At 41.5% G+C, this 16,944-nt stretch overlaps 1 protein-coding gene across 1 annotated transcript in view; it reads left to right on the forward strand.

Annotated features, from left to right (window-relative positions):
• Nucleotides 1-11,364, forward strand: part of spegb (striated muscle enriched protein kinase b) — a gene marked incomplete at its 3' end in the record, with an annotated part of 40,178 nt that extends 28,814 nt beyond the window's left edge. Inside the window, 15 exon segments of the mRNA XM_080479135.1 lie at nucleotides 193-345; nucleotides 682-724; nucleotides 861-929; nucleotides 1,035-3,759; nucleotides 3,870-4,019; nucleotides 4,629-4,745; nucleotides 5,039-5,206; nucleotides 5,308-5,430; nucleotides 5,699-5,863; nucleotides 7,219-7,990; nucleotides 8,197-8,436; nucleotides 8,552-8,775; nucleotides 9,917-9,992; nucleotides 10,871-11,020; nucleotides 11,109-11,364. Of these exon segments, the coding sequence (XP_080335261.1) occupies nucleotides 193-345; nucleotides 682-724; nucleotides 861-929; nucleotides 1,035-3,759; nucleotides 3,870-4,019; nucleotides 4,629-4,745; nucleotides 5,039-5,206; nucleotides 5,308-5,430; nucleotides 5,699-5,863; nucleotides 7,219-7,990; nucleotides 8,197-8,436; nucleotides 8,552-8,775; nucleotides 9,917-9,992; nucleotides 10,871-11,020; nucleotides 11,109-11,364 (5,431 nt within the window).
• Between the last annotated feature and the right edge of the window lie 5,580 nt (nucleotides 11,365-16,944).

A 16,944-nucleotide genomic window follows, 5' to 3' on the forward strand; every position in this document is an offset into this window, starting at 1 on the left:
AGCAATGCAATTTTAACTGTTTTGATCATTTAAATGTATCTACTTTTATCTAAATCTTCTATGCCTTCAATCAAACATATCACACATTGATCGGTTATAACAAATCACACCCTGCTAATAAAAAGGAATTTATTAGTGTTTGAGGTTATTTGAAAGTTTGACAATCATTGTAATGTTTGTTTTTGTTTCCAGTCTGACGGGAGTTTCTCCATTTGCTGGAGAGAACGATCGCAGCTCTGTGCTGAACATCCGGAACTACAATGTGGCTTTTGAAGAGTCCATGTTTGCTGATCTTTGCAGAGAAGCTAAAGGGTTCATCATAAAGCTACTGGTGGCAGACAGGCTGTGAGTTAAACTGTTGGATATGTGTTTCAGATTGGATTTGATTTTGTTTTTAAAGTGAAATTACTGCGTGAAACACATGGATCAAGCACTTTGGAGCTTTAACTTCAGGAATGTGTTCAACAAAATGTTTGTTATTGATCACCCACTGATAAAACCTTGAGGAGTTCTCATAATCTAATTTTTTTCCATCACAGTTTCATAATGAACTAAAACACATTTGTTGTTCTCACAGTTATTCAGGTCATGGGGGTTACAGATTACATAGATAGGTAATTGTAATTAGTGGAGTACATGCGGAAAAATGAAAAACTAAAAGCTCCCATAATTATCTTTTAGGAGACCTGATACTCAGGAGTGTCTGAGACACCCTTGGTTCAAGGTAAGTTACAGTCGAAGGTAATCATCCACTAAGTATTTTTATAGTGCTTAGACTTGACACACTTGACACTTGCTGAGACTGAACTAACCTCAATCCTTATTTTCTCTCTAAAATGCCATATCCATTTCTTGCTCAGACACTTAGCAAGGGGAAGGCCATAGGTACAGAGGCCTTAAAGAAATTTGTTTCTCGCAGGAAATGGCAGGTAAGCAATGCTTTTCGAACAGTTTTCTCTGTTGCACTGCATGCAGAAATATTTTTGAAATAGTCATATTGTGGATTTCATTGTGCTCAATTTCCTTTTTTTCAGCGTTCTCTTATCAGCTACAAGTCAAAAATGGTGATGAGATCCATACCCGAGTTGCTAAATGATTCCTCCAGCCATATCTCCATCGCAGTTCCCAGGCACCTTAAAGAGGGTTCACCTTTGCCATCGTCATCCTCTGATTCTGATGAAGACGTTGATGAATTGCCGTTTATTCCAATGCCACTTAACATGGAGTTCTCCGGATCAAGAATGTCCTTGAATGAAATTCAGACTAATGAGCAGGAAACTGGGAAACAAAATGGAACGAATAAATGGTCTGGGCCTCTTGTTGAGGGCCAAGAAGCAATGGAGTGTCACACTAAAGAAATGGATGAAGAAGGAGCTGAAGTGCCAGGTAAAGGTCATCAGAGGAAAAGATCATCACAAGATAATGACAAGGGTTCGTCAGATGAAGAATCACCTTCTGAACTGCCCCAGAAGTCAGACCTGCCTAGAAAACCACTGAGAAGGGGTTCAAGCATGGACTCTGACAAACCGGAGGGAGCAAGACGAAGAGGAGAGCTACGACGTGGGGGTTCAGCTGACAGTGCACTGCTTCTCAGAATTACACCCGAAGAAGGAGCAGGAGAGGGAAACCAAGAGGATGGCAGGAGAGTTCTCAAGAAAGCGGTTTCTATGGAACTACCGAGGAGGAGCACCAGCCCAGGAACTGCCAAGATGAGCCAAGAAGACTACGCTCTTAAACTGGAGCTCATGAGACAGCGGTTGCTTCGTGGTGGCTCAGTCGATAACAAGATGAGTGGACTCAGGGGACCTCTGTTGGAAACGTTGGGAATGGGAGATGAAAAACGGGCAATGCCTTCAGATCGCTATGCTCGTACTGCACGCCTCGGCCCACCTCCATTAACAAGAGCTGCATCGAGTGACTTCCCAAGAGATGAAGTACCAAAACCTAAGATTTTGCGCAAGAGTACTTCTTTCAGTCAAGGAGATTCAGAACCCATTCCTTTGCACCGTCGGTCTGGAGCTCCTCTGGAGATTCCCTTGGCACAGGTAGAAGAGAGACGGCTAAAGGAGGCTATATCTATGTCAGCTCTAACTGAACAAATCAAACTGGATTCCCGCCCAGTGACTCCAAGGGATCCTTCACCAAGACCACCAACTCCAGAGTCTGTTATGCAGGAGAGTCCAACCAAAACTGAAAGTGAGGAATCATTAATGGAGAGAGAAACAAGGACTGATGAGGCCATCAGTGAAAAGATGGATGGGCTGACTACAGATAGTAATTTTGATGAAAGATCAAGCACAAGTGGTTTCTCAGAAAAAGACATGAGCATTTCAGAAGAACCGATGATTGAGTCAGAGTGTATAAGCCCAAGTATTCCTACACCTCCTGGTACGGTGCAAGGCTCTGAACCAGAAGAGAAAATGGAAGAGGATCTTGAAGGCAAAAGGAAGCAAGAAGAAAAAGAAGAAAGGATGGAAGAGGAAGAGGAAAGAGTTGAGAGTGTTACTGAATCCAGTGCAAAAGAAAATGCAGAAGCTATTGTTGAAAATGAAGATGAGGAAGTGAACGTTCCTGTAGAATCTTCAGAGATCACTATAACCACAAGTTCAGTGCAGGTCAGACCAACAGAATACTCCCATTCCTCAGGAAGTGCTTCCCCCACTTATGTTGCACCTTCACTTCCTGGACGAGTTGTTCTTCCAGATGGAAGGGTATCAGCATATGCCAGTATAATGCAAACCATCATGGTCCCTTCAATTCAGCCTCCAAGTGATGGACCCTCCACTCCAGTTGTTGTTCCTTCTACATCTCCCTCTTCACTATCAACTGAAACCTCTTTACCTGTTACTTCATCCACCGGTATACCTGGTCCATCAAGACCAGTCATTACAACCACTGAGCACCCCGCTGTCTATTCCAGAGTAGCATCACCAGAAACGATCACAAAAGAGCCCAGTCCACCAAGAGATATCCCGCATTCCTCTTCTCAACAAGAGCTCTCAGCGAGAGGAGACTTTGAGGACATATCGTCAGAGGAGATATTTGAGGCTCGCTTCAAAAAACGGGAATCTTCCCTCTCGAGAAGTCTGAAGTTTCTCTCGCGCTCCAAGAATGATGATAAAGTGCAAGCTGTTGACTCTACAGAGACAGGTGAAGAGATATACAGGCCAGGACCAATTGGTGCACCATTAGAATTATCTGCAAGAAGACTCGAGGAGAAATCAAAGTCAGTCCAGGATCTTCGAGAAGCTCAAAAGGACCAAGGATTCATGAGAAGGCTTTCCATGCGCTTGAAGAGAACTCCATCCGCAGAACGCAAGGAAGAAACGGCAAAAGAGGAAGATTCAGCTGTATCAAGACGCAGGCTTTCTTGGACTCTTGGTCGGAGAGGCTCACAAGAAAGGAAAGAAGTAGAGATGACGCGAATGGATGGCGGAGGTGATAAATCTGAGGAAAATGATGAAAAGGATATTAAGAAACCTAATGAATCGCCAGTGTTGGCAATGCGCAGGAAGATAGAATCAACAGTGGCAGGGATTTCTACAAGAATTCGCAGCTACTCAGAGGAAAGGAAAGCATCAGAAGACAAAGAAACAAAGAGGACACCCATTCTTTCAATGCTCCGTCGTTCAACTTCAGAAAGCCGTGGTCTGAAGGTTACCAGTGTTCCTCAGAACCAGCTAGTTACTCAGGCAGGTAATGGTGCCTCGTCAGAGTCTCTAGACTCTGTGTCCAGCCTAAAATCAGACACATCCAAAGGTATGCCACAAAGTGTTTTATGTCTTAACTCCGTGTTTGTTCTTGGGAAAATCATTTACGCTTCGGTAAAAGCAAGCATGATTCCAAAATCTTTTACCATTTTTTCGAAGGGGTGGAAACTGACCGTAGGTCCCGCTGGGACAGATGGGGCCTGACAAGAGGAAGGCGAGATAAGACAGTTTCCCAGCCTGACATACCTTCAGCAATATCCAGGGAAAACAGCTCTTTACGTTCACGGCAGTACTCCAAGCTTGCTTCTGGTAAGTAATATGAGAGCATAACTTAATTAAAATAACTTAGAATTCTTTAATGACACTATGTCAGAGGTAAAGTTGTGAGTGCTTAAAAGGGAGAGTTCAGTGGCTTTTCCGATAATGATGAAGCCGGTAGTCATTTACCTTGGCTTCATAAAAAGACAGGAACACAAAGGATCAAACATCTAACGCCGCTCTATTACTGCTGTTGTTGACGTGCAGTAGCTAAGCAACCAGATGATTTCATCAATGAGTGTATTTTGCAAGAGTAAAGCAGATGATAAATGTATTTCCCTGGGCCTGGTCACCCAAAATGACAAATTATTTGCATATTACCTAATATAAAAATGTATGACTAGTAGAAAACTAAACTGCCTAAGGAACAAAGCATATTTTAGACATTTTGAGAAATAGGAAACTGTTGTATTATTAGCTATTATAGTTAACTGGCAATGTTGCTATTAATGCCTTCAGTGGATGCAAGTACAGTATATTTACTTGAAATAGATCTCACCTGATGACCTTTCTATTGATGGTCGATTTAATCATCACAGTCTCATACTAGTGATGTGATATATATATATATATTTTTTTTTTTTTCTGTTTGGCTACTAGATTTCCCTCCAGTGTTTCATATCAAGCTGAGAGATCATGTTCTGCTCGAGGGTGATCCAGTGACACTCAGCTGCCTGCCAGCAGGAAGTCCCCACCCACATGTTACCTGGATCAAAGGTAAAAAAAAAGAAAGAAAAATAAATTCCTTCACTTTCTACTTCCGATCATGTACATGTTTATTTTCTAGTCCATCAGTGAAAAGAGTATTTATGTACCTCGAGGCAGGCTAACATATGGTGCCATGACAGCGGAGGTTGAGTGCTGAGTAGATTAGAATTTCTCAAGATAAACAACTGAGGTCTCTCATTGCTTGAGACACGGTGTTATCACTCTAACGGATGTTTTAAATATAAACATCTTCTCTTCATTTGGTCACAGAAAAACATTTCCATGCATGTATGCTTTCTCAGACAAGAAGCCACTGGAGATCGATGCCAGGATGAATATGATCGCGTGCCCTGATGGCCGTCAGCTGTTGATGATTATGCAAACCACCAAAAAAGACGCCGGGGTCTATGAATGTAGTGCTACAAACCCACTGGCCTCCATTTCCAGCTCCTGTACAATATCTCTTGCCCGTAAGAAGTGTGACTTTGTCTCAGTCTTTGAAGACTTTTATATAACTGCTGTATTTGGAATCGAGTAGTTTTCTAATACTTTCATTCTCTGTGTTTCAAAGGCCTTCCTAATCGACCCGGGACACCTGAGATTCCTCAGAAGTACAACAACACAGCTTTGGTGGTGTGGAGGCCCTCAGACACTATGGCCCCTTGCACGTACTCACTGGAGAGGAGATCAGAGGGTCCGTGTTTACAGTGTTTAATATTTAATAGCTTATATTTAATAGACATACTGTCACATGGTGAAATACTGTTAAGTTTTGCGTTTTATTTGACGCTAAATCTCTTGTGAATTCTGACTGGTTTTCATATGCAACCACATGTTTTGTTGGTTTACATGCTTTTATTTTTTGTCAACCGCATTAACAAAGTCGAAAAGAGCCTTTTTATTATGTAGTACTCTTCATTTAAAATGATGATCCTGATCATTTCCTCCTTCACCGTTCCAAGGTGAGACCAACTGGCTCATTGTGGCCACAGGCGTGGCCGACTGTTATTACAATGTGACTGACCTGCCAGCCGGGGTCTCCTTCAGATTCAGGGTGGCGTGTGTCAACAAAGCTGGTCAGGGACCCTACAGCAACCTGTCAGCGGTGGTGAGCCTGGAGCCTTCAGGTATGTACAATCTGGACAGATTTGAGTTAATTTCCCTTCAGACTATCACTGTTTGTATGTCATGAGAACTCAGGTTCTTTTTTATGTTAAGTTTTCATGCTGGGCGATGAACAGCAAACCTCTTTCTTTACTGTTCTACATCCTCATCCTAACTTATGATCATGGGTTTTGCATCATGACTGTAAAAATATGATCACAATCAGCCTAAATGAATCTTTGTCATGAGAATTTCCCCAGGGAGACAGAATACACAGGAGTCAGACTGAGAGCAATTTGGAAAGTTGAAAACAATTTTACTAGATTATTCTTCCAAGAAAAGACAAAGTCACAGTAGAACCTTCACACGATTGTCCAGGAGTTTGTCTGACTATGAAGTCAGACAGCCCCATCTTAAAGGCTGAATTGTTTTGAGAAAGATCCACATGCTCCCTGCACTGTAGACTCAGAAGGTTACAAAAAGTAACACAGAAGTTCCAAAAGTGCTGACACAGTTCATCCTTGAAACTCAGACTGTGAACTTGCACATAATTCTTTATTCGACAAAAACAAGATTTCACTAACAGTTTTCCCTTCAGGGTTGTGAGCTTCAGTGTGACTAGTTCGACCATCTACAGACTCAAAGTAGAGTTGCCACTTCTTTGTATTGAGGGGAGTCCGTTTATGTGGTTTGGTAGTCTGATTCTGATTAGGATGTTCCTGGCTGTCTGCTATTGGAGGTGTACCAGGCAACTGGGTTGATGCCACAAAGTCATCCCTACTGGAGAGATAAAACGTCTCAATTAGTCTGGGTGTGGCTTGGGACCCCCTAACCCAAGAACAGCTGGATGAAGTTGTGCTTGTGCTTTTTTTCAATAGCCACCTTAAACTGTACATTTACGTAAAATGGCGGGTCTCGTGTGAAACGGCCCCGAGAGTGACTGTATGTTCTCATTAAGTTTTTACATATATTCTGAAACTCTCTGGAATTCTGCACGCCTGACTGTTATAGCCCAAATTTGACTGTAGAGGACAGAAAAGCCCCCATTTGGATTTTGTGTGCATTACAATAATAAGTTTTTCCACGTTTAGCCTCATTTATTAATTAGAATTTATTTTTTGCACATTACCGAATGCAGACCAATAACTGTAAATCATAGAGATGAAACCTGGTCATCAAAATCATTACAAATTATATTTGTTTTTTCTGTTATTCCATTTTTTTTTATCTTCGGCAACTCTCAGTCCAAGGTTGGGTTCCTGAATTGGCCCTCAGCCATCAAAACTTTGAGAACCCCTGGCCTAGGACTATGATCACTGTGAATTACTCCAAGAAAGAAAGAAAACAACAGCTCTATTGCTCTCTCTTTGTCTTTCAGTAGAACCGGCTAAATCCACTGCTACTGTTGTGGTTAAGACTGTTCCTGCAACCACACCTCCACCCCCAGTGGTGATGATGTCGTCCATGAAAGTGCCTCCCATCAAACCAGCCCCCAGCAAATCAACAGCAACATCCAATGCCCAACCTGTACTTCCCTCCACACCTGCCCCTGGCCCATCTGTGGCTAAATCTGCCTCTACAATTACCATGAAGCCCTCTGTGCATGTCGATCGTCCCTCTGTTACTCAACCTGGTCCCACAACCCTCGCTGAACAAGCACCTGTCACCCCAGCAGCAAAAGCCAAGACCACCATTAACATCAGTATGAGCAAACCCCAAATAAAGCTGTCTCCACCTGCTGTTCCGCCCAAACCTCTAAGTCCTGCACCTGCTTTCCCCTCTATAACCAATAAGCCTACATCTCGTGGGCCCTCACCGGCGCCTGTCATGGGGAAACCTATTTCATCTGTGCCGATGTACGTTCCAGCTGCGACCCCTCGTGTTACCCCGGCTTCTCAGTCTGTGCCCACACCGACGACCCCCACCCCCGCAGCCACTCCTATGACCATCACCTCACCCGTTGTGGTGGTGCAGAGCTTGACACCGGTGTTGCAGCAAGGGGATAGTCGCAGTACCCCATCTGGGCGGGTAACGCCATCAGGACGTGTCACACCTTCCGGTCGCAGGACACCACTAGCGAAGCCTGGAGAGGGATCTCTACGCCAAGGAGTTCCACAGAAACCGTATACATTCATGGATGAGAAAGCAAGGTATTGATTGATAACACAGCAGAGGCTCTGTATACATTTTTGACAATTACACACCCTGAAAAGAAGTTAGTGTTTTTTTTGTTTTTTGTTTTTTCTCGAAATTGCTAAAATTAGTTGAGGTTAACGTTTTTTAAAGACAAAAATAAAATTAGTAGTCCTTTCCCTCCTGTTGCCTGCTGTATTTACAGTATATGCTCATCACACAGGGGTCGGTTTGGTGTGATCCGTGAGTGTCGGGAGAACGCCACCGGCAATCTCTTCATGGCTAAGATTGTTCCTTACGAGGCAGAAAACAAGCAAGCGGTGTTGCAGGAATACGACATTCTGAAGTCCCTTCATCACGAAAGGATCATGGCTCTCCATGAGGCTTACGTCACACCGCGTTACCTGGTGCTCATCGCCGAGTACTGCAGTGGGAAGGAGCTGCTCTACAGCCTGATAGACAGGTGAGGCTGCGCTCAGAGAGGAAACAAACGCCTTCTTGCTCAGTGAGCTCCATAGGCGGTTGCTTTAAAATAACCTTCCTGTTGGAATGACACGCTGCTCTCTGCTGTCTCCTAGGTTCCGTTACTCAGAGGATGACGTGGTGACCTACATTGTGCAGATCCTTCAGGGTCTGGACTACCTCCACACTCGACGTATCCTCCACCTGGACATCAAGCCAGAAAATGTCATTGTCACGCACATGAACATCATCAAGATCATTGACTTTGGCAGCGCTCAGACGTACAACCCTCTCTTCCTCAAGCAATTCAGCCCGCCTATTGGAACACTGGAGTACATATGTAAGAGCTCTGATTTCCTTCACAGCCCACTTGGGATCTAAAAATATTTTGGTATGAGCTGATAAGATGATGGTATGTCATGGTGTAGATAAACCTACAGAGAATCACGACTCAACTCGACAGTTTCTCAGCTCATTCGCTTTCATTTTTCTGTTATTTCCGACACCATTTTCATCAATTTACCACAATTCAAAGATTCCTTTCTCATCAAAATAGCTCGAACAAGCATATTTGAAAGGGTCTGTTTAATATAAACGAGTCTATAGAAAGCTTTTTGAGCTGAAGTTTGGTGGAATAATGGACTTACATTCAACAGGTGGTCACAGGGCTACATGAAAGTCGCTCTCTAGAAGTTGGATGTTCACGTTAGCAGCTGCTTACTAACAGCCGGATCAATTTTGCAGCTGGAACATACTAGAGTTTACAGCTTGCAAACACATTCATTTATTAGGGATACTAAACATTATATTTGTAGCCTGTTAACGAATTAACCTTATCAACTTTTAAGAAGAGAATATGCTAAAATCCCAGGTTGTTGATGTTAACAATATTAACACGTGGTAGCTACAGTATACTAACACAATTTTATTTTAATTTTAATACATGACCTTTTTTAAAGAGGAGTATATTTTGCATTTGTCTATATTATACTAGACAAGATTATAAAAGTACTGTCCCGAGGTTATGTGGAAATTCATGGTACTTGAATGGTACACGTTATGAGAAACCACTTTGTGTGAATGTGAGCAATAGATTTAGTAAATAACAGATGTTGTAAAAGTGATTAGTTTGAAGGTTAACAGTAGTAGAATTTACTCTTCAGTTTAGATACAGTACACATTTTAGTGGGTATCTGTTTGGAAAAAACTACGCAGAGCATTTTGACGTTAAGGTTACAGTGAATTAAATATATTGCTCTTTGTTGATCCTGACAGGTTTGCTTCTTTTCTCACTATTCACAGCTCACGAGGAGGTTTATGTAATCACTTGAGTCGACACGCATCTGCTATGGAATCAAAGGACAAAACCATAATAATGCATTCATACATAAACCAATAATGCTTACCTGGTGTAAGACATCCTTAGATGTGACACGACAACTATTTGGATCTGTTTAAGACCAGAGCTTTTCTTCTTGTAGCTCCAGAGATGTCGAAAGGAGATGTTGTGGGCCCTCCAGCTGACATCTGGAGCGTGGGCGTACTGACTTTCATCATGTGAGTACTGTTTTCACAGCTTCTGACCAGCAAGTCCTTCTCAAATAGAGATTTATTGTTTTCATCTGTAACAAAGCTTCTGATCATCCACTTTTGAATTGTTGATTTAACTCTCATAATGTAAATTTTCAGAAATCCTGCTGCTCATCATACGCGTTTAAATTATTTCAGTCATCTTAAACCTTACATCCGGTGCTTTTAGACCAGAGAAGCTTTCCAACGTACAACTGAGAAAATATTTCCTCACCCGTGGAATAATTACATCCTAATTTGGAAAACCAATTGTTGGACCCTGTTTCCACAATGTTTTTAAGTGAAAACGAAAAACATTTTGAGGGTCCGTTGACACGACAATAGTGTTCAGAGCCACTGAAAACACAACTATTTGAAAGCGGCTCCCAAGGTGGAACTTTTTGAAAACGCTCCAACTCTGTTACTGTGTAGATGGCGGAAATGCCATGTGTACCACGTCCATAGTATAGTAGAGAGTTCTTCGGTCGGCACATGCACGGGTAGATGGAAAATAACAACAATGGCAGTTTCCTTTTGTAACCTGAAATAGATTTTAAGAACTTTTTTTTATTAATTTTTTTATAGCATTGATGGATGTCTGGACATCCACTTAAAACCACAAGAATTCAGCAATATCTGAACAGCAGTTTTTGAGAAATTGACAAATTGCGAAATACATGAATTAGTTTTCAAAATGCAGCAGTTCACGAAGACAGAACAAAGATAATGATGCTCAGTGGAAGACCAAATTTTTTTCTTCAGACATGTTCCTTCAACATTTTGGTTCGAAAAAAAAAACCTGTTGATATGATGATCTTTGAGGGTATCCGGGTTTTTATGAGGGTACAAACGCCTTGCACTCGCAGGTTGAGCGGAAGGTCGCCTTTCATGGAAAACGACCCTCAGGAGACAGAAGCCAGGATCCAGGCAGCAAAGTTCGACCTCTCTAAACTCTACCAGAATGTGTCCCAAAGTGCCTCTCTGTTCCTCAAGAAGATTCTCTGTAGCTACCCTTGGTAAGCTTGTTTATTGAATCATTTACTTTAAGAAATGCCTTTGAAGCGCTTTTTTTTTTTTTTAATTCTGAAATATTATCTTCACCAGGGCTCGTCCATCCATCAAGGACTGCTTCAATAACTCCTGGCTTCAGGATGCCTACCTTATGCGCCTTCGAAGGCAAACTCTCACCTTTACAACGACCCGTCTCAAGGAATTCTTGGCCGACCAGCAGCGCAGGCGAGCGGAGGTGGCCACCAAGCACAAAGTTCTCCTCCGGTCCTACCAGAGCTCGCCACAGACCCCTACCAGCCCCGTCACGCCAACTGTGCCCATCACACCCACCACACCTGTCACCCAATGAAAACAGGCTTCCAAGCACCAGTTGGCAGGACACGGCGAGGGTGGAGCGGGGCTGGTGGCCGTCCTCAGAACGAGACCAGACTGTGCCACATGGTGGAGTGGTCCCTTCAGGCCTGAGTGGTTGAACAATGTCGGAAGGAGAGAGGAAAGCAAACCCATGAAACCAGCAGTGGTTGCATTCTACAGAGACACGATTTCTTATTTTGTCTGGCTTTGAAAGAGAATCCTAAAGAAATGCCAATAGGCGAAAAGGAACTCTTACAAAGTTGCAAGACCCTGACTGTATTTTCTATAGCGGTCATACAAAGCAAGAAGTTATCTTCAAGCTAGTACCTCAAGGTTTGTAACTTTGCATACGTTTTGGAATAATCACTTCCATTCATGTTGGTTCTTCTAAACAGAAACAAGGGGTAATACAGCTTTGTATACAGCAAAACCTGAAGTCACTATCAGAGAGTGTTCAATGTGAATTAGATGGTCTAATTAGATGGCTCCCCAACCAGCCAAAAGCTCGGGGTTTCATTCTACATTGGCAAATTCTGAGTCTTCGATTTACATAAAACGGCAAATGTTGTTCCAAGTGAACGCTGTCAATCCATCTTGAGCTAAAGTAATGTATTTTGAGCTACGTGGGGTTTTTTGTACTGCTGTAGCACCTCAGTGATTGTCAAGATTGTAGCAGTTCCAGAAAGGACGTATTTGTGTTGATTTCCTGTTTTGTAGAATCCGTTTTGACTTCAAGAGACACACAGATGGCTTCTCTAAAAGGGCTATTAGAGCAGACCGCTTCAGATCTCTGTATCCCCCCCTCCCCCATTTTATCGATTTGATTCTATAAATTCGACGCCGTTTTCATTTATATAGCGCGAGTTATAACATGGCCATGTTTTGGCACTTTTACATTCAAATGAAACATCAAGGGAAACCCAGTAATTCCATATAAGCAAGCGTAGGCAACGTTGGAAAGGAATTAATGCATTTTAGCAGGAAGAAACTGCAAACTCAGGTGTGGAAGCTGCTTGCCAGCGCAATGTTGTGGATGGAAAAAAGAGAAGAAGGACGAGTAAAGAGCCAGGAAGCTAATCCACGTGGGGCAGGAAGCACAGGTCACAAACGTACAGAGAGGAGAAAGAGTACATAATAATCATCACAATTCTGTGGTTCTACAAAGCAGGATTACATTTTTAGACGAGAGCAGCTTTTCTCCTTCACCGTCAATAAGCTTGGAGCCAGTTCAACTCGTCCACTCAAATCAGTATTTGTATTCTTTCCCGGGTTTTCAGTGAAAGGTTTACAAGTTGTTGGGAGTCCTTCTCGACAACACATATTGAGGTTTTACATGAGGCACAGGACACTTATTAAATCTGAGATTATTCTGGGGGCCTGTGCTGAAGAAAGAGTCCCTTTATTGAGGCACTGGTGATAGTGGGGTGTCTCTAAGTGCCCTTATGGACGGTTAGTCAGCGTGAAAATAGCTGAGAGGGAATGTTGAAGAGGACACTGCAGAGTGTGTTAGTTCTTATTTTAGCGGTCACTCTCAACTGCTCTGCTATTTCTTTTTAAATAAATGCACTCTCTAAAAAGCCAATTTTGCTATAAACAATATGAATTACAATTAGTTTGATACACCAATTAATGGTGAAACGAACATGAACTTGGTACAGCGTTAAATAATGCTACAATCTGAGTCAGTAAGTAGGGAAAGTTTGATGAGCAGAGGTTCCCATCATTTCACGCTCTACATACATGCTATACAAGAGGGAACCAAAAGGAATGAATCATCAGTCACCACAACTCTATTAATAACCCGATCAAAGCAGAGGTCACTCAGCACTGCCACCATTACAGTCATTACATTTCCCCCGTCTTTGAACCAAAGGATCAAATCCAGTGCAGGGGTTTGCTTCCCGATCCATGACTTTACAGCAGATTTTAACTGCATTGGGCGCTACAAATCAAAAACCATGCAGACTGGCCTTCATTCCTCAAAGGGGGCAGAAGTTCAAAAGCGGATGAAATATCAGAGATTGTCTCATTTTGTCGGTCATATGACCGGTTCTGTCTTTTGCTTAATGATGGTGAATGTTTTTATATGGGCTTTCTTTTCTTGATGGCCTCTCTTAAAGGTGCAGTATGTCAGATTGAGGCAATGACACGTTTGTGTATCGGGTGGAGTTGGTAAGTCTCTGTCTTGCCTACTTTTGTCTCCAGCTCCTCTCAGTTTTAGCATTTTGTTTCTTTGTTGGCAATTACCAACTTTTCCGGCCTCATGTGTTCACAGCCATTGTTTTACTGGGTTTAGGACCGACAGAGTGGACCTGCTGGGGCGAGTTGGGTACCTCACTAACTTAAGTGCACACACCCAGCAACACATAGACGTCAATAGAATTACATCACGGCTAGTATTTTCTTTTTCAAAGAGTTTTAATTAGAGAAAAAGGACTGGATTTGATTGAGTGGTTCACTGATGACATATGTTACCATGAAAGCTAAGTTTTATTTTGGCACATTTCACTGTATTTCCCACCACAAAATATCAATTAAATTCTCTTGATGTCGAAATCGTAGCAGTTTTCAATACTAATTGTTTGGTTTTGCCAAAATATCGACATTCTTAAACGTATACTCACAACAACAATGAAAAACTTTAGATTTTAAGGTTATCATGGCACTATTTTAGTGGTCTGGCCCAGTCAAAATGAAATTTGGCTGATTGTAGCTCCTGAACTAAAATGAGTTTGACCTGCCGGGTCTGAAACATTAATGGAGCACTGGCTCAGCCTGTTGGGCAAAAGAGAGACAATCAGGGTGTTTAAGAAGATGCTTTTTCCAGGCCCGATTCACATTTTGAGAAGAAATCATAAAAGAATGTAAAAAGTGGAAACCATAATGATTATAATTTTTTTTTTATATATATAAAAACACAATTTCAGGTGTGAAATTATTTCAGGGGAAAGAAGATAAAACAGCTGCAGACTATAATTCCCCACCACATGCTTCTGTTTAAAAGCATGCAACTATCAGAAGAGTCTTTTTATGGCCATTATTGAAATATGTGGCCTTGTCAAAAAACCCCAAAAGGGAGCCCACCATTCAACCAAAAATTTGTATTTGGTGTGAGATAAAGTATGCGCATAGCGAGAAGTAGGTTAATCTCTGTGAAGGGCTTCAACACAATCTAAAGAACTGGATGATTTACCGAGATAAAACATCATATCAACTATTTTATGATTCTATGTTTAGTTTCAACTACTGTTTCAATGTATTTTGCATTTGAGGGTAAAATCACTTTTCAGACGATCATGTGAAACGTCGCTTTTACTTTTTAAATTGGCTGTCTATCAATCACACGTAACACTCAGAGTCTGCTGTCTGTTTGGATGCATTCAGAGAAGGATTATAATACATATATAAATGCAGATGATTCGTTTTAGTATGTATATCAACTGACAGAGGTGCAATCAAACTTATTTTATGAGTTCTCTATATTCTACTGCTACCGCTAGATGAGTACTGCCCTTTTTCTGCAGTTCTTTGTCTTTTGTTTTTTTTTTGGACTCTGTGATCTTTCATATGCACAGTGGAAATGAACTCGTCACCGAGGGACTCGTTTGTCGTGTAAAAACATGCAACTTCAGCATGAGAATGCAACGCGGCATAAACATTTTAAACGTCTGTGCAATATAGTCACACGAAATTAAACAACATCTGCTGAACGCTCCACATTTTGTATTAAAACCCCTTGGCTGTTTTTTTTTGTTTTTTTTGTGGAATGTGTTGCAGTGCCTCGTTCTGGATATTAGACCCTCAGAGAAAATAGTTTTTCTTCTTCTTTATTTTCATTATATGTCTGTGACTGCTTTGTGTGAGTGTGTGTGTGTGAGTGTGTGTGCGTGTGAGTGTGTTTCGCAGAAATTGTTTATTTATTGGGTGACTGTATTTGTTACAGCTGCTGCTTTTTATTTGTGACATTTTATTTTGAATCTGGCATGGAAATGGCATGACAGGTGTTAAAGGTTATGAACAATAAAGCAAAAATGACAAATATGCAGATGTGGCGGAGAAGTACCTTCTTTCATATTACTTCATTCTAGGGGCACACTGATACTCCTTTCTTAGTACGAGTACTAACTTTTAGCTACTTGCCGATACCAAGAATTGATACGAGTACTTAATAAATGCCATATAGCTGAATTCATACTCCATATGCAAACGATGCGTGAAGTTAATGCGTGAACCTCCGTCACCTTTGCATCGAAGCTCCATAATTTCTCCTATGCATTTTAATATGACTTAATAAGACCCCTCTTAACATCAATGTTCCTAAAGTCCAGGAGGCAGCTGCTTTGTATTGACAAAGATGCCTTTGAACAGGATTCAAAACATCCCATCATATGAAGGCTGCAGACTGTGTGGGTTCAGCTTAGCTCTTCTAAGTTTGTCACATGCTCTGCTGTGCAACACGGATTTCAGGAACTTGTGTAAGACAGTGACTTTAGTTGAGCAATGAAAACAGTCACAGAAGTGTCAGGAAGTACATCTAGAAAAATAAATCAAATAAGCTGTCTAGACAGGTAGAATAAACAAACGAATAGACAAAGGTGCAATCACACTGTGAAGTGAAGCTGAAATGACTAAATTCCCAGATACTGTCTCTTCACATCCAAAGTCCGGCAAATTTATAAAAATGTCTGGTTTTCATAAAATGTAAGTGTTGGTGTGTAATAAAGGTGACAGAGCTCACATTGACAAGCAAAATATTGAAGTAAAGATAAAAAGAGACTCTCTTAGGCCTTAAAAACATGTTGAGTGATCTCTAAACATTGGAATTTGTGTGTTTGGCTTTGGAAAATAAGAATATATGATGTAAAAGGCAGAATTTTATATCCATCCAGAGGAGACATACTTTGAATATATTCAAATTATAAGGACTATTTCAGTAGATTTAGAGCATCATTTAAGGGTTTTAAGGTCTGACCAAGTGTCTTATTAATTGGAAATCAAAATATAGTCACCTTAGGCACAGAGAAACATTTTAGAGAAAGATATTGGATCGATTGCTCATCTTTTTTCAGGGACAGAATAAAACTGTGTTATGTTTACCTTTAAAGCAGTTGTTCCTGAGCAAGGTCCTAAGAAACGAATACCAAAGCCGATAAAGGTCCACACATCATCAAGGACCAAGAGGAGGACTACATTGGTTCTGAGAGCGGAAAGACCGGGGGACCTCCTTGACATGCTGCTTGAGCTCAAATATGGTGATGATGATGACGAGGATGAGAAGTAAGTAAAGTAATAATCGACCTGTCAACGGGGTTCATACCATCATACTAAAATGTGTGATTTAGATCTGAACTGAAACAAACACACATCCAACTGAGCAGAGAGTGTTCAACTTATCCATAACTTATCTCAGGGTCATAGAAATAAATTGATATTTTGGGCAAATGGCTTGTTTTTGAGGATTATTTATGTCACCCATTGCAAGGTGTGATGGTTAATCAGCTTTACTGCTGTCCAGTGACCTGGAAGTACTCAGAATGAACTTATGACACATGACACACTAAAGTCATGCAATCAG

Source organism: Lipophrys pholis (genome assembly GCF_963383615.2).
Source record: "Lipophrys pholis genome assembly, chromosome: 13".
NCBI classification, from domain to species: Eukaryota; Metazoa; Chordata; class Actinopteri; order Blenniiformes; family Blenniidae; genus Lipophrys; species Lipophrys pholis.